The sequence below is a fragment of the Corvus hawaiiensis genome, chromosome 2, assembly GCF_020740725.1.
Source record: "Corvus hawaiiensis isolate bCorHaw1 chromosome 2, bCorHaw1.pri.cur, whole genome shotgun sequence".
Taxonomy (NCBI): Eukaryota; Metazoa; Chordata; class Aves; order Passeriformes; family Corvidae; genus Corvus; species Corvus hawaiiensis.
The window spans coordinates 24666357-24685476 of NC_063214.1; the positions used below are offsets into that span (position 1 = coordinate 24666357).

Sequence of the window (19120 nt, forward strand, 5' to 3'; positions counted from 1 at the left end):
TAACCATGGGTCCTTCATCTGATCCTTACAGTTATGTTTTATGAACCCAACTTTCAGAATTAAAGCTTTTGGGCCTCTGCATTAGAATATGTTTCTCAAACCCCTGAAAAAAATGAGCTCATGTGGTAATTTCCCTAGTTTTTCACTGCTGTGTAAAATGGAAGACATTAACTTGACTTGGCAAAGAACTCAGTCACTGCTTGTAAGTATCTGCAGAAAGCATATGAAAATACATTAAAATTTTGAAGATCACAGCTTAGCAAGAAGAAACAAAAGATGTCTATTTATATTTGCATTTTCTTTTGTTCTTTCACTAATAAAGTCTAGGTGATAGCATAATTCCTTCCAGTCAAACCATCTGCTCAAAGGAATTCTAAAAAAGTCAGCAGTTACTGACTCTTCCCCCTTCTTTAGTTAGAGCTTCTGTCTGGCTCCCTGTGATCAGCAGGAAACTTTGAAAGCCTTTAGTGAAATGAGCAGAAATATTTCCTAAAAGAAAAATACAAGTTGATGCTTGAAGTGGCTGGTCAAGCAAGGTTAGAAAACTCTCATACCAAAGCAGTTCTATGTGTCTGGATATATCCCAGACTCACCACCAGATTAAACAAAATTAGGATTATCACCATAATTCATTTCTGTGAAACACTGCAAGGAAATGCAGACGATCTTTTCAGAAAACTTTGGGAAACATTAACAGGTTTAAAAATAAAGATACTATCATTCAGAGCTGCCTCCGAAGGGTAATAGGGAAGCTGTACAGTCTATGCAGCAGCATTGCCACATCTTCCTTCTGGCCAACTCAAATAAACATTGGGTTACTGTGACCTGCAGTAGCTAAAACTATCAAGAAGTTTCAGTGTGCGCCCGCATGTGCCACATCACTCATTGCTGTGTGGAGCTACAACATCCACAGGTGACAGGTGCTTCAGCAAGGAGAGATAATAATCACCACATCAAAATAAAAAGAAGCTGAGGTCAATTTTATCAGTCATTATAAAGACCAAAGTGGAGTCCCAAAGTACCTTTAGGCCACGAAAATCCTGCCAAGGTTTAACAAGAACACCCTGAGTCATCAGATCACACATTACTCCCCTAAATGATAGCAAACTACTCCCCAAGCAATTTTCAGTACTGGCAACACCTCCACCTGAAATAGATTTAACTTCTACTTAACCTCTACTATTTACAATTCAAAGCAAAGTGAAAGCAAGGACATTCCACGAGTCAGATCATAGGAAGGGAGCAGAACTGCCAAATGCTAATGTATGTCCCAATTAGCTGCAGTTGGTGCTGAGAGTGGGCGATGTATCAGCACTCTCTAAAAAGCTACGAGCCAGAGCCAGTGGGATGCATGGACAATATTTTATCATTTCAAAGTGGTGACCTGAATATCTTTACAAGAAGTGTGGGCCAAAAACTATTGTTAGTCCCTGAATATTCAAACTATGGGTACAATCTCAGGCAACAGCCCAACAGTGCATAAATAATATCTGAGAGCTCTGACAGTGTAGCCAGGACATTTTGCAGCAGAAGGAAATGAAATGCAGTCATAGCCTTTTCCAGGAACTCTCTTTTAAATGTAGCTCTTTATACTGAGAAAGAGAGGCATCTCCTAGCCTGTTGTAAACTAAGCAATCTATAGTTCAGCACAGTTTTAATGGCTAGAATAATTAACAGGAATATTTTGCCCTTCTAAGACAGTCATGAACAAGAGCTGAAAGTTTGGGGTTTTTTTTCCTCCATTTATTTTTTCTTTTCTAAACCTCCCTCTGCTGTTGATTATCCATGAGTATCTGCCAGTTTATACATTGAATGCTGCTTCCACATGCTTCATCCTTAGCTTCTTGGTAATCTGAGCACTGGATACCTGATTGCTGAAGCACTAACAACAAACAGGATTCTTTCGTGACATCTGATCACACCTGTCAATGCTTATGAAGCTTTTAGCATTAATGGCATTCCACCAGTTTCTCTAAGATGTTGAACTAAACCTTCTTAGGCTTATTTTAGTTTATATTTAGCTTGTTCTACCCTATTAAAAAATAACGAATACAAGCAAATGAAGGAATGGTACAAACATGACTACTGTGAAATAAAAACGACAGGCAAGATTACGCATTCCATTCATCTTCTAAGTTCCTTACATATGTGATCTATTTAAAACGGATCATCATGCTTCCTGCCTTCTTAGGTCGAGTTTGTTTAACTTTTGGAGCTTTTTACCCTGCTCCCCAGTCCTTGGGATTTTCTGAGGATTTCTTTGTGTTTGTTTGGGATTTATAAAATACAAATCTATCTGCAATTTGTCTATATATTCTAGGCAAAATTTACAATATTGTCCTGCTCCCAACATGATTACAGGAAAGCTGATAAGGTAGCTTTTTCTCTGATATGCAACATTTTATATTACACAATAAAGCTCTCAACAATTCTAGTTACAATGATACGCTTCTTTCTTTTCTAAAAACCTCTAAATCCAGTCTTTTGTACATTAAGTTTTTCTTGTGTTGTGCATCAGGATTTTAAGCTATTTCACGCTATGTGTCCTTCAAGACAATGTATTTTTAATAATAACAACAAAAAAGTTTGATCTGTAGACTATAGCTTAGCCTTAGGTCCTATCCTACAGCTAAGTATTCATCTTCCCTCTTAATAGCTGCCCATTATTTTAGTGATAAATATTTATTTTACAGGTCTATAGCTGCCTACTTCTTCCACCTTTTTGGAGTATTAGGAATATTACAACTGTTCACTCCAAATTTTTTTTAGATGTATTCCTACATTCCTAGTTTCTCAAACATCATTGTTAATGGAGTAAATTATTTCAACTGAATCACTTCGTACACTGAAACCCGCACAATTTGGATTGAATTTTCCAATGATTTTTCAACATTTATTTACTTAATATTTTCTAGGAGCAACTGACAGTTTTCCAAGTTCCTCGGTCATTTATAATGCGAAAGATATATTTACAGCCCTGACTTTTGCCTTGGGGAGCAAGTGCTACATTGGTTAATAGGTGCACACAATTCCCAGGGACAGAAATTAAGTTCAGCTGTGTTATCCAAGGATGTGATCCAAATTTAATTTTTATCTCTAAAGGGACACTAAGGCATGAGGCATGGCTACATGGCTTTTTCAGTTATCTTACACGAGAAACTTCCCAAGAGACCAAAACTAGAAAGAACTCCTTGAGACTGAGAATATTTAAAGAACAATGATAAGAATTTTTTGTGCAAACCACACATTCCAACCCAAACACCAGGAGCAATCCCCTTTATGTGGGCACACTGTTGCATGAACTGTTCCAAACGGGTTTAGACTATTCAAGATACAGAATTTTCATTTTCGGTTTTTTGAGGTGAAATTTGTGCTCGCACTATGCACTTCCACTGAAATACCAAAGGACAACTGAGAAAAAAAGATTACAGCAAACTAAGTATTTAACAGTTGGCTGAGGTAAGTCTCAAGGAGAGGACTGAGACATATGAGTGATTTCTGATCTGACTTCTCAGACGTTCAAGGACACCATAAAATACAGATGTTCGATTCTCTTATCACTCTTGTGGCACAACTTGTACACCAAATAAACAAAATAGACCAGCGCATGCATTGGGTATTATAGGCAGAGTTCACCAACAACTAGCTTGTAAAAACTTCTGGAGCTTTTTCAGAATAAAATATTACACAGTGTGTAGTGACTGGCAATATATGTCTACATGAAATAAATGAATATTAAACAAGCAAAATGCTGAGAGCTGCCAACAGAACTGTATGGGTTAATAGGTGGTTTTTAGAAAGCCTTTTCAGACAAAGCCTCTGAGGTTATTGTGTTATCTCATGAATCAGTCAGTAAAATGTTTTGCCAATGAATGTAAGGAAGTTTAAAGCTGTTGGCTTTTGCCTACCGTACCAAGATCAGTCTTAAGATCTGTTGGCAGACTTAACTTTCTTGATCCTTTAACTGAAACAACAGAAAAAGGAGAAAGGCAGTTGTTAATAAGTAAGAAAGAAAAAAGAGTGAGGGAAAACAACATGCCATCTTCTGGTTAAAACCATGTTGCAAATTTGTAGCACTTTTAATCAGCATATAAAGGTAGAATTATGGTTTAAGTATTTTCATACACACCATTCAGCAAAATAAATGCAATTGTACAAAGAAGAAGTGGAAAAAACCCACTACTCCAGCTGTCAAGGAGTGAATGGTGTTTTACACAGCTTTGGCTGTGTGCTGCAATATCTTACCTTGTGGTGGTGACAGGAATGATAAAAAGAAACCACAAATGAGGTTAAGGCAAATATTGCAAATGCTGGCTATGCAGCGTATCACAAATATTTAAACACCTGCAAATCAATTTAATAAGAGGGTGCAATGAAATTATGAGATCTGATGACATCATACCTCAAGATACCATTTGAAAAAGAGGGCATATTGTACAGGTTACAGAGACAGAACATACTGTTGTAATATTATGGAAAGGAAGACAGATTGCACAGAAACGAAATACAGCAGCTTCAGGACATAATGTGGTGTTATCTAATCATCAAAATATTGCACTCAATTTAGTCAAGGTTTAATTATTTGTTGTGTTCCAATTATGCAAGAAAATGGTAATTTTGCTTCTGTTCAAAAATGTTTTCATTTCCTCATGCACGAGCACATTTTCAAACGAACACCAGAGAACTGAAATGAAGCATGTCTTGTAGCAGTCAAAACGGCATTAAATTTATCAGAAGAATGCCTTAAGAAATCTTTTATTAATTATTCAGAAGACTTAATTTCCAATTTGGTTATTTCATTTTTTATTCATTATTTTTTTCACATGGTTTTCTGGCTTTTACCCCTTACCCATGCTGCCTGTTATTAGAAGAGAACAATCAAATACTTGTAAGCTAACTATTATACTTCTAAAGAAAGTCCCACATGTTAAGTACCACAGTGACAGGAACATATGAATAAGGAACAAATAAGGACCAAATTCTTTGTAATTTGTATTTAGTAAGCTTTTAGGTCAGAAGGATGCCCAGAACAGACACTTACTCACAAAATCCCTTAAAATATTTCTGCTGTATTCTTTTGCAAAGTCTGCAATGTGGCAGAATTAAATATCAGCCAGCACTTATGTTAGATGTTTTTCTCTTCAGGGATGAGTAGGGGAACCCACGAGGCTCTTGAGCAGTATTCTACTTTCAGTAGAACCAGCACAGTCCTCCCAGTAACCCATCTGTAACCATCACTTTAATTCAGGACATGGTGAAGAGATCTCTCCAGATCAGCCTGGCATCAAAAATACACACCCCCAACACTACCACATAAAAATTCTCTAATTTGGGTACCAAGTGTTAGGCACCGATGTCCATTTTAGGCACTCACACAAAGGACAGTTTGATTTTCAGAACAGCCTTTAAAAAACCATTCCATTTATCTGAGCAGCTGTCAAATACTCTTTCAGACTGTGAATGGGAGGATGCTGCTCCAGAAAATCAGTGCTCTGCTATAAAGAAGCATCACACGTGATATAATCTCCTTTTGGGGGAAGGACAACATCTGGCCTAACTAGCCCTCTAAAAAAGGATAAGCAATTCATAAGAAAAACTGTAGGACACTTTACTAACAGACTAGGATTTAGAAGAGAGTATTTCAGAGCTATAAAAACTAGCTGCATTTAACACCAAAGAGCTTCATTAGTGCTGTCATCAGGCAGGCTTTGAGCTCTGAAAATTGGTAGTCTAACCTCTTCTATTTCTAGGTTACAGGTGTTTGTGTACAGCAGGAATTATGTATCTTGTGTTGTGTGCCACAGCTGTTCCCAAATTGTGATACACGTCTGAACTGCAAGAAATAGCTCCCAGCTATTTTTGTGCAAGCTCATACAGCACATGCAAAGTTCGGATTTTCTGTTTCCTCTGGAGTCAACACAGGCTTGGTTTGGGAGCTGCCACAGCTGTTGCATGACAATTGCACACTCTTCACATGGCAATCACATGGCTGGACATTGATGCACTAGGACACAGCACAGATCAGTTGACAGACCACATACTTGAGGGTAAAAACAACAAAAGAAGCTGGTTGCTTTCATGCTTTACTGTGATTAAAGCTGTCTAAATTAATTTTTAAAACTGACTTTTAACTATTAATAGTATCCACATTCTGTTCAGTTTATGTAACCTGTTTTTAGTACCTAAATCATGCATGTTTTACTCTCTTTACATTTATTATAAAGGAGGATCACACATGTAAGCCTATCTTGCTGACAAAGAGCTTTTGAAAACCAGTTTAATTTGAGAATGGAGTATAAAGGCTCAAGAGGCCAGCAGAGTTGTCTGCTATCATTATTTGTTTATATTCACACTGGAGACAGCCAGCAGAAATTGTGATGCTACAGCATAAGGCACGACAGCCCCTACCCAAAAGAGCTTAAAAGTATTAAGAGTCAAATTACTCAGCTGTGGGATGAGAAAGAGTTACTAGGTACAGTCTAGCAGCCAGCTAAGCTTAGCACACAGGTCTTCTGACCTGACAACATCCTGCTCCACAGCCATATGGTTCCTATCAGTCTTTCAAGGAAAACACCAAGGCACAACCAACAGACAAACGTGCGCTCGCAGCTCCGGCATTCAGCGCTGGGTTTCCCTCAGCTGTTACAGCAGCCCTGTGGTCACAGATTTTCATATTGTTCGATAGGAAGGTGACTTCGTACAGGTCTTTTTCTACTAAGGAGCTTCTGCCTGACTAACACCCTGACATACCAGTCCCAGTCACTGCCTAAAGCCCCCTTGAACCCTGAGCCGTGCACCACTGGCTGCACAAGGGCCCAAACCCAGGTCCCCAGCTCACAGTGCTCCCTGTTCCTTGCTAATCCCTACACACATGTCCCTTCTCAAGAACTTAAGCACAAATTCACCTGTTCAGAAACTCCCTTGCTTATGGGAAATAATGATAAAATGCACCTTGTATCCACACTGCTGAAGCTAATCTCCAATTATGGTCTTCTGACTAGTTAACATTCTTTTTAATTTAATATAGGTAAGTAGCAATGGTTATGCAGTGTCATCAGAAAGTAAGTTTCAAAATAAACACATTCCATGTTTTACAGACACACAAAATGTTTTGGAACGTTTACTTTCCAAGTTGTTTTCCAGAAGAATATAATTTTCAAATGGAGTCAAATCTCTTCAGCTACTCTGAAGTTACCCACAAGTTAAAAAAGAGAATGACTGTTAAGAAATTTAGTAATATTCTTGAAAGAAAGCTATTTAAAAAACACTTTGCATAGGGAAGTGGGAGTTTGGCATGGCACAGGCCTAATCCCAGCAGCTTTAACCAGTGAAAGGAATAAGGATAGCAGCACTTGGAAATCATAGTACATATAAAAACTTGTAATCTTGCCATTAGGGACCTGTCCCAAAGCTCATGGGAATCAGTTGTGGAAATCTTTACACAGCCTTCTCTAAGCTTCGAAGTCTTAAAAGCATTTTGGATGCAAGCCCCCAATATAAAGGTGATTTCTTAAGTAAAAAAACACAAATCCATTTTCATTTTAGAACAAATATTCAATAAGTCACTCTCTTATACACAGACTGAAGAAATTCTTTCCTTCTGGTCTTTGAAAGGAATCTAAACTGTCCAATTGCATCTCACACAACAAATGAGCTATCAAAGTTGTATTTGCCTGTGCTCACAGTGTATTCCCATCTATACACTTCAATATTAAGCTCCATATAAATGTTTGAAACAGTAATGGACATACCTAATTATATATATATTATATACTATGTTCCTAAGAGTCCCTCAATAAGTTTACCTAATGACATGATAAAAATAAAGGCAAAATGTACTGGAATGATTACTGTTCTGTAATACATTACACAGTAATTAACTCAAGCATTTGATATAGCACCACTTCCACGATGAGTGCTTTAGAGCTACTGAGCTCTCGTATGCCACGACAGAATTAAAGTACCACAAAGCCCTCCTGACCCCCAAACCATAAACAAAAATAAAAACACAGTTTGAAAGAACGTGGCATGCAGGAGTAAGAATAAGATATTCTGAGGCTTTTGGTTTTAAGCCACCAAATACCATGATATGGCATGCCTTGCTGCATTACTGTTCTCATGAGACGTGTTTTATATAGGTTAAGTGTTTGTGGTTTTTTAAAGTTCTTTTGTTCCACAATTTTTACCAGTGTTATTCCATACATATTACTACATCCAGAATACATTTACAGTGGAAATTGCCACCTCTCAGATATTCAAAAATAAGGAGAATCTTTCAAATGGCTTTATTAACTTCTTTTCCTTTCTAATGTTGGAAGTGCATCACTATCATGTTTAAATATTAGTTTAATGAAACAAGGTACCGGTGGTTAAGGAAGATTATTCCTCTCCTCTGCCTACGACTCTTGAAAGGCAAGGTTGGAATTTCTTCACTTGCTGCTACCCTCTGTGTGGCACTGTGCATTTCAGAAAACTTTTAATCAAATGGTTTAATTTTATGTTCTGTTCTAAATGGTGTTCAGAACTGGAATCTGATTTTTCAATTACATCATCTGCAAAGTCATGTTTTAGTAAGTAGTACAGGAGGAAGACAGTCTTGTGAAACAAGTTAAATATTACTTAATGAAGAAGTAGGATTTGTACTGAATTATGTACCAGTCCTGCATGTGAAATAAGGAGTACTCTTCAGCCCTGAGTCTCTTGCTCAGTGCTCCAACACTCATATCAATGATAGAACACACAGATCCCTAATTCTGTTTTGAGGCAGGGAGAAGAGAAACAACAAAGTTGAATTACTGAGTTGAGCTAGGTTGTCTCTGCAGAAGTTTAGTCAGAGGTTAAAACATTGACAAGCACTAGGATGTTACAGGCAAAATGAATTTTTCATGGAAACAGAGATAGTTCAAGCAGTCTAAGCAATGTTCAACATTAGACCAAGAAATGGGGAGGCAGGAGATTTTTCAAGTCCTCCAAGAAGCCTTTGCCAACACTGCTCTTACGGCCTGATTGGAATGGAAATCTGACTAAGCTGCTAACGGCGATCTTAGATGTAGAACTTCTCACGTCTACGTTAGCAATTAGTGTGCCTCAGGGATTCTTCCTAGGCATTGTCTTGGGAGTCTCAAAGCACACACGTGAGCACAGCAATGTTGTTCCTCAAATCATTGCCCTTTTGATGGAGCTAAGGATGAAGATGCTCACCACTGTGCCATCATGAGTGCAGTGTTTGCCATCTAGACTCGTGTCCTCCAGCAGTTTGCACTTAGTTTGTGTATTAAGCACACTCAGGCCCAGTACCTGGCATGAATGTCCCTGCTGGATGAAGAACTGATGCTGACATGCTCTGGCAACCAGAATGAATTGCCACAAATCAAACTCCATTCTGCTGTCTCTGTCACCATATGTAGCCATACCCAGCAGGCCCTCCTCCACTGGGCAGCAACTTGAATCACTTCACCCAGCAGTTCAAATGTTCTTCCTGTTTTTGCTAAATTTCTGAAGGATCAAGTCTTGGTCTGTTTTCAGCAGAGGAATGTGGTCACTGGTTTTACAAACACAAAGATCACAGGGCTCTTACGGAACCCAGCACACTTTCATTGTGGAGCTTGTGTGCCATGGACTTCAAACAGATAAAGGCAAGACGGGAAGTAGAAGGATCCTGCCTGACAAATTCCTAAGTAGGTAGCTGTGCTCTGTGAGCAAGAAACATTAGTCAGTGAGAAGGCTGGTGTCAGTGTTAAGGTTGTGCTGGTAAGCACAGGATTAGTTCCACTCCCAAGTTTTGGAGGGTGCAGTTTTGATGTCACTTATTCCAGCTGACTAGGTTGGATTCTGCCCCATTTTACAGCAGGTATGCAGGAGCAATAGTAATTATATTTTGCATTAATTTATAAAAATAATTAATATCAGTCACAGTAGAAGAAACTTCTTGTTTTAAAAAGCAGTTCTAATAATAGTTACTTCCTACAAAACTGCACCTGATTTCACATTTAAAAAATATAAATATAGCTTGGAAAACAACATGAAAGTGCTAAAATAGGAAAGATCCATAAATATGCTATGTTTTCCCCGCTGAATATCTCCAAAACAGAAAAAAGCAGAATAAATTTTGGAGCAAATAATCTTAGATTTATCTAAGAGAGCTATTTTTGAGCACCAGCAGAATGAAAAATTGAAGTTAACTGCAGAAAAAGTAAAGTGTTATAGGAGACACTCATCATTATAAAACTAAGAATATGCACATATGGTTACCAAGTCAGTCATCTCTTAGCTTCTACTGAAAAGAAAAGGTTTTAGCTCATTTCTGAAGAGAAAAGGGAAAAGCTGAATCTCAGTGAGCCACACAATAAATTATCTAATTATAACTGAGCTACCAAATGTTTTAGTTTAAAGCCTATATCATGAGTTTCTGAGGCCCTGCTCAAGTGTTTGAGCTCCTAGTTTTATACCAATATTATTAGAGCCTATTTCACTTTGATATTTCCACATCTACAGATTTTGGGTTGCAAACAGTACAAGGAAATACATATTTTGAAGCAGCTGTTTTGTTTTAGTTCTTGGTATGTCAGGGAAACACTTTTATTAGTTTCTGCTTTTTATAAATTACTAATTAGTGGCCTCCATTCAAGATTAATGTATCCTCTTATTATGACATGGAATACATGAAACAATAACAGGGAATTTGAACAGCATACTTGTGGGAATTTGTTACCATAACTAAGGGGGAAAAACTATCTATCTATACTTACCAAACTACAAGGAAAAGAAATGTGATATGCATACCACAAGCCAAATGAATGTATCACAGCTACACCTCCTTATTTTCCATAACATTTAAAAGTCAGCTACTAGAAAACAGCTCTTAGCAACAATCTTTAAGACAGTGAACTCACACTAAAGAGATCAATGTAGACTTGGCACTTGCAGAAAAAGTCTCTAGGAATGAGATGAATTCCACCTTCTGAAGGACTATGGGTAAAATGGGAAACATCTATAAATTTTTGTGTGGCCAAGATTTCCCTGCCGGGTCACAGCTGGCTGATAAGCAAATATTTTTATTTGAGGTTCTGCTTTCATTGCAAATCACGTAACTTAGGCACTGGTAGGTTCTAATGATTAAAATTTACCATCTCCATATTGCTGTTTTTCAAATAAATTCTCCATGTACACATTTGCATGATATATACATACAGAATTATAAGGACTCCCTGCTGTAAAAAAAACTTAGTCTTTTAAGAAAACAGAGAAACAAGCTTCTTATAGGAGGTTATAGGAATATACCTGCATGATCCTGTTACTTCAAATGTTTTCATACTGTTCACTTCAAGATGCACCACGTACATTTAAGTTTTCCTTAAGGAAACAGACTTAGGATTTTACTGTGCTATGTAATAAGCACTTCTCCAGTAATTTCTTCTCTTTGGAACTATGCACTTCGCTTCTTAGGGATTAATGAAACACAGTGATGCATGACATGAATGGCTTATACAGACTGCAGGAAGAGAAGCCAATCACCTTTACCTGAAGTGGGAGACTTGCAACGCTCTAGCTCCAGGGAAACTGGACTGTCACTGAGTTCAGTCAGGCCTGAAAAAACGGAGTTAAAGAGTTAAGTTACAATCTAACAGGGCATGCTTCAACTTTCTTGGTCGATGATATTCTGCACTTTAAAGTCAATTTGGAGAAAGGAATGGTGTGAAATGAGAGGGAAATAATCTATTTCAGATAAGTGCAGTTATCAGGCTGTCACTGCAGCAATTTAGGCTTGGTAAAAAAAAAAAAAATTAAAAAATCACACCTCTTGTTAACTCAAATTTGTTTTCCAAGTGCCTCGGGATAGAAAAGAGTGACTGTACCTAACAAAAGAAAACAAGTAAGTATAGTTTAAAATTTAAAAGTCTGTGATATGACTCAATCTCATTCATCCCTGTCAAACTGATGTGGAAACAACTCTGTGCTTTCAACTGCTGCATAATGCAGGGAGGAAATCTTAAAAGAGAGAAGAAAGAAATAAAATTACCGCTACTGTGAAATATTAGAACTTTCATATGAATTCACACAAGAGAGGTCATTTTAAAGGACATAGAAGGATTGATCTTGCTGGCTGAGTACCACACAGAATTTTTTGACTAAATACTTCTTCGTACATTGTTTATAAATATTTGTGAGGAACTCCATCTACATGGAAGGCAGCACCAAGAAAAGAAATCCTAGTCTATATTGCATAAACTTGTTCCTGTGAGCAAACTAAGATCCATCTTTGGCACAGGTCAAATGTATAAGTTCAAACATGCCTTTTGGCATGGTAGGGAGGGAAAGTCTGAGCTCATGCTATCCTTTACCAACTGTTGAGAGGGTGAGCTGGCATGGCCACACCTATTCAAATGCATCCTTTGTATGCATCCTGTAATGCCTTTGGCTAACCCTTGTTATAAGGAGCTCTGACACCCCATGCCAGGGGCTACATGGGACTGACTGGCAGCCTTGCCCAGACATTCACGTGCCAGCAAGGTGGACTCACAGCACTCAGGTCAGAGCCCACAGTCAGGTGTACACTACTGTATTTACAGTATTGATACTGTATGTACACACACTCTGCTTCTGCTGCATCCTGAGAACCAAACATCCTACAAGAACCTTTCAGTATGCTTTAAAAGGGCACCACGGCTCCTGTAAGATTACATGCTATAATTTTTGTTGCTTCTAGACTCTCAGGCCCAGAGACCCTCACCATTAAAATTCATATACACTCTTGTTTTGAAAAATTCTCCTACCACCCAGTCACCAGTGCTGCTCTCTTAGCATTAACACCAGCAGAATCTTAATGTAGGTACTGACAACTTTATTACAATGTAATTCTGAACTGCTAAAAGAACTGGGGAGGATCCAGAACCCCAGCCAGGTGAACAAAAAAAGCTCCTAACACTAATGAAGATGCAGGAGCACAAGAATAATCCTGAGATCCCTCTGGAAAACCAGCAGTATTGATTTAGTCTGTTAAATCAGTATTAACAATATACTTGCTCCCGACTTAAGAAACAAGAACTGCCAAACTAGATATTATTGTTGAAAACCATAAGATTTTATTATTTTGAGAAACGCACTTGAATCTTTAACTTAGAATCTGTGGTAAAATGTTATATTTCAATCAATTGTGAGTTCAGTCACTTTTAATGTTATGAGAATATTCAGAAATGGTAATCATTTAGGGAGCCTCTAGTATAGCTTTCTTATAGCAAATCTTGACTCTACTTGAACCCAAGGTTTCTCTACGTACCTAGAGTTTTGGGACAGAATTGATTTTTGCTGCAGAACTCTCTGGAAGGTGCAGTGGGAGCAATTTTGGCACATTTGCATAGCATCAGAGGCCTTGGATAAATAAAATACTATACTGTTTCTTTTGTAAATGCATTATTTGAGATATTAAAGTATTAACACCTTGGCTATGATGTTCTAAAGACTGTATAATTAATACTGGTGTTGGATACAATATCAAATCCCAGGTCAGATTTTGCTTCTAAATAGTTTGGAGATACTCTTTAATATGGAGTTCCTAAAAACAGTGTTACATCTCAATACAAATTATGGCGCTATGGACTTAAATGGGAAAAACACCAAACTGCACCACCCAAGAGCAACTGCCGTAGGAAAACCACAACTTCCTCATGTTTGGCACACTTTTGCAACATAAAACACCAAAGATACATTTCATGTTATGGTATTAAAGAATGCTGAACACATGAACTTCTCTACAACCCTTGACTTGCTGTCAAGCCACTGTCACCCCCAGCAGTGACCACCTACAGATGCTTTTAAAGAAGAAGCGTAATATATCCCCACATGGGATGTAAGTGGTACCATGTACCCTGCACAAGAGCATTGGCTTAATCTCACTTAGATTTGCTTAAGCACTTCCATTTGCAGATTTTCTCCTGCCATAAGTCTTTCTTTCTTTGAAATATTATAATGAGTTCTGCTCATTACGCACCCATTTATCCAAAGTCTCTTTTAAATCTTGCTAAATTCTAAATTCTGAAGATGTTGTAAGGCAATGAATTGTTCAATCATCATTCATTGAAAAGGATAAACACATATCCATCACTTTTTATGTGTTACCTTTGATTCTACTAAATGTTTCCCTTTGAGATAAGAAAGGGAGCTCTCAAGCTTTTCCTTGTACTACTGCTCATTTTTTACTGTCATTTCCTTTTTAAGGAAACCAAACTAAATATTTTCAATAATTTACCATGTATAAATATTTCCATGGACCTCAGCTTCCCTCAGATGTCTGAGAAACTACAACAGCTACTGAAGCTAGATTAAAAAAATATTTTCACTTTCCATTTTGAAGTTCTGTGGGCAGTTTGTGCCCCAAGATATTTTAGCTATTTTTAGCTCCCCAAAACCACCACCCCAGCAAATTTTAAGCCCACCTAGAGCAAGAGGAACATAGCAGTAAAAACAAAAGCAAAAACCTGAGACTGGCAATGTGAACAACCACCTGAGAGAAGAAATACCCATGACATTATAAAGAAATTGTCTTTGATCTGAGAAAATCATAAACATGTGTAAATAGTGCAAGATGTAAGTACATCACATAAGGCATTAAAACAGTTTTAAAGACATATCCTATGGATACTTTTCTAAGTTTACTGTGATTTTCATTTCCTCTTTATTAAAGGACTAAAACCCATACTGTCTACTATGAGGTAACAACTTTAATGAACTCATAATTTAAAATTATGTTTGAAATTTGAAATTTCTATCTGTATATTTGAATTATTCAGACTGATCATTTACTCTAAAGCACCCGAAGCCATCACATCTTTGCCTATAAATAGATTATAAATAAATTATCATAAACATTCACAAGCCAATAAAATAAGTAAACTCGGTGTTATCTTAATCCATCTTCACACTGAATTACCATACTATGTTTTCTTTATGTTTATACATCTATATATATATATATCTATGCATGCATTCTTTGGAAATTAGTTAGTTCAGAATATAGCAGTTGACTTAAAACTCAACCTATATTAGCTTCTTAGGTGTGACTTAAAGTGTCGAATACTGATATACAGTGACTCACAGCAAAGATTTTTCTGTGTCCTCCTGTCAGACCAAGGGTACTTTTGCTCACCCCCTCTCAAGGGACTGGCCTGAAGGAGGAACAAACACTTCTCACTGAAAAGTCTTCATTATGAAAATTATTTTGCCATGTATCAGCATCCTTTGGAGTTGACAACACTTTGGACGCTTCATAAAGACTATTTTCTTGTTCTACCAACAGATGGTATGAATTTCTAGTAGGAGATGCAAATTCCTTTTGCATCATTTTGGTATTTTTATATTCTGCTGCAGACATTACCCCTCTAGATGCAGTAAATGTACTTGTTTTAATATTTGAATGCAGGTTACCCAAAATCAGGTAATAACATGTAGTACGACTTGATTTCAATTGAAGAAGAAAACCAAACAACAACCAACCAACCACATATGGACGTCCCAGACTGAAATATCAACACTTTGTTTCTCTGACCCAGTATTTGAAGAGATTATTTTGTTTAAACATGGCAGTAATTAAATATATATATATCCCTAATGATTCATAAATACACATCTGTAACATGGATTTCTTCCATCCATGTTAAGAGTCGTAATCCTGTCTTTCTAAAATCTACTCAGGAGCGTCCAAATATGAGCTTAACATCGCCAAGATGAACTCTGCTTTTTTTTGGTGCTAAAGTCTCCTCTTTACTACACCAACAGAGCTATCAGCATCACTGTCTTCTCTGACACTCTAATCCATAATATTGGTTACATCTTTGAATATCACATTTTAACTTTCTTATTCAGGCTGGATATTAAATTGCATTGTCTCTTCCTGCAAATCACCTCTGAAATGACCAACAAAAATCTAACTATCTTGCTCATTGATAATCTCTTCTTTGGCTTCAGTGCCTACAAGTCCTATTCTCTCAAACTGATGCACGTGAAATTATCTTCCTGGTTCATCACTTAATCAAATCAACTACTCATATATCTTCCCATTAGCTTCTCATTGATACAACCCTTAAAGCTTTAGACCTAATGCTTATGTTACCACTACTGCTCCTGCTTTTGTCATAATAGTATCAGTTTTGATTGCACAACTTCCAAAAATAATTTACTTTTCCCATCATCATCCCTTATGAGAGAAGATAAACTTGTAAGCAAAATCCAAAATCCTCTCTTAATACCTCACTTAAACTTCATCTCTCAGATAAGAGATGTAAGAAAGCACAACTTGAGAATGACTTAGCAAGACACTTTCAGTCTATGACAGATTCTGGTCCTGTTCTTGATCTTACTGCTTGGTGCATCTTTCAGATCATACAATATACACGCCTGTGTAAGTATCAAAGGACAAAAGCAAGAACCAAATAATTTTTGTGGAAAGAAATCAAGCTGTTCATGATCTTGCCTAAAACTCAGACTCATACCTCATAGGAAGATTTTGCAGACTTTTCCAGCTCTGGGGATGAAGATGGAAACAAGAGAATACATTTTCAGCTATGAAAGACTCTATGGTCTATGTTTGTAATTCTGAATGAAAACACTGGTAATTTTTGGGCTTAGAATTTATTAACTTTTTAGAGGGAGGGAAAAAACCCCCAAACCATTGACTGCTGTGTGTCTCTTAGGCTCTCTGTTACAAACTTGACATTGGCAAGACCAGACTAACAGACTAAGGTATCATACACCAAACCTTTTTATGGAGTGCTGAATTTGTAACTGGACTAATCTTTTAACTAAACAGACCATCTTTTATGAGCTATTATGAAATAAAGTCATAGAAATCAGCCTAGAGGGATGGAACAGAATGCGTTCTGCAAGTGTACGACTGTATTTCAATAGCTACATAACTTCGTATTTATGAGAGATAACAGAATAACTGCCACTCCTTTATCTTGCCTATACTGAATATTTAACATAAAATTGCCTATCCCTTTGTTCTGTGAAAAATACTTTAAAAAGAGGCATCCTAGAGACCTAATTACATATAAGCACTGCAGTTAATTAAGATACGTATGGCTCATCTCTTGAACAGTCATTTTTGAAAAATTAATTATAGCTTTGTTCACTGCATTCTGCAGTGATGAATGCTAATATTTAAATTTCATATCAGTATAACTCAAAATTTAAAGATATTAAAAAAATTAATTTTCATAGCCCTCTTTGATGTATGTATTTTTATGCCCACTTTACATTCCCCATCAAAGATCAGAGGCACGGGATGGTTCCCCAAAGCCAAATATTTAAGTACCAAACCAAGATTAAAATTTTAAATTTCACAGCATCCAATCCAAGGGGTACTCTTTTAAGCCACATTGTTCTTCTGATAAAAGGAAAGAATTGATTGGTAACTACAGATAGTGCCATTGCAAAACAAGAAATGCTTCATACTAGTAAATGTACATAGAAACGAATATAAAACCAAAGAAAGATACTGTCACCAAGAACATAGAAATGTTGAAATATAATTTCTAAGGCCCAATCTTCCCCATATAACATTGAGGTTTTCTCTTTGATTCTTTTTAAAGAAAAGAATTTCTGTATAATAAAGGTAATTGTCAAAAATAAGCATGGTTGACATCACAAAATGTAGTAAGTTTGCATGCATGCTGAATGTGTTTTAAAAAACACATTACAAAGCACAAACACATGGGTTTAAGTCAGGCATAGTCCAATCATGATAAAGCTTTTTGCCTAACCTTTATAGAACTTACTCTGATAGGAAGTACGGATCCGTTTCGTTAAATCTGGATAAAAGTTAGACAGGCCACGCATGCAAAAGTTGTCTTTGGAACATGCCAGTACACCAGCATCAGCAGCAGGCAGAGGAAAGAGAGAAAAAACAGTCTAAAGTGAAAGGAACTGATATCATAACCAGCATCTAGAACAGCCAAGGTGAAAAAATTTCAGCAGATGCTTACCTTCCAATGGGGAGATATAACAAGAAAAGTAATCAAAAAAGTAAAGGATGTGGGATGGATGGTGAGAAAGCAGCTGAGGCTTTTTTTTAGATGCATAGTTTCTATGAGCAATCTAGAAGTGTGCAATCCTTCTTAGTGGTCATTTATCCCCAGTGAGCTCTGTTCTGGCAGCACTGGATAGCTGGAATGATGGCTTAAAGGATTGGCCCAGACTGCCACTGACAGAGAAAAACACTCTGTGATGCAGTGCTGATAACAGCTTTTTCTACATGAGCAATCCTCCACCTTTTGTACAGGGTTCTGCAGCATGTTGTTTGTGGCTAGCTACTCACATTTCTCAGGGAGCTGCTGTGAAGCTGCCTGAAACCAGACAGAAAAGCCGAAGGTAACTTGAAGCTGCTTGTCTCTTCTCTCCTCAGCTGTGCCAAATTTACATATTTAACACTTGACACAGATGGGAACTAAGCTTGGCATGATTAAATGCACAGAAAGTGAGATAAATGGTCTTTCAGGAGCAGAAGTAGGCCTGAAGACTTATATTTTGTTCTCTAAATTTTTCTCTAAATTTTCCTTTCTATTTGGAGTGTAAACACATTCCCAATTAAAAAAATATTTCCTGTAACTCCATGGAGAAGTAGGATTTGATGATTTAGTGCAGGGTCTGCTGATGAAAATGCTGATGGCATAAACCCACTATAATCTGTTGCTCTTATAGTTTTAGGGTTAGATTTAAAACTCCATGTTTTCTAAGATATTTTAAAATCTGATTCTAAAACTTCACAGCTATGTAAAAGACATTTCATAATTGTGTCTGACTCTTGCATGTTACTATGGAATATGTCAAGTGAAAAGACTTGAAACATAGATGATCTTCTGACTTTTTCTCATACAAGTAAATGTTTAGATAACCAACAAAGTATGGTAAAATTTAGCTGTACTGAGGTGCTAATATTTCTAATACACAATGTGTAATAACAGTTATGACTTACAAATGTAATCCTCTTAGCATCAAATTTTAAAATGGATGTTGTAAGCTTATATCAAGAACTTCAGCTCACTAATGAAGTGCTTAATTTGCGCTGCTTGTACTACCAACATAGAATGCCTCCCAGGTGTTACACTTCACTAAACACAACTGACTA

At 37.0% G+C, this 19120-nt stretch overlaps 1 protein-coding gene across 8 annotated transcripts in view; it reads right to left on the reverse strand.

The window, feature by feature from the left end:
* Positions 1 to 19120, reverse strand: part of STXBP5L (syntaxin binding protein 5L) — a 190453-nt gene that overhangs the window by 32485 nt on the left and 138848 nt on the right. For 2 of the 8 annotated variants that reach the window (XM_048293892.1, XM_048293887.1), the window contains exons 19-20: positions 17772 to 17843; positions 11521 to 11586 (exon numbers count right to left, since the gene is read on the reverse strand). The exons of 1 other annotated variant lie outside the window; for it this stretch is intronic. In XM_048293892.1, coding sequence (XP_048149849.1) covers positions 11521 to 11586; positions 17772 to 17843 — 138 coding nt within the window. Of the gene's footprint in view, positions 1 to 3913; positions 3965 to 11520; positions 11587 to 17771; positions 17844 to 19120 lie in introns of all 8 variants that reach the window. 5 more of the 8 variants (XM_048293893.1, XM_048293890.1, XM_048293886.1 and 2 more) reach the window with 4 other exon arrangements.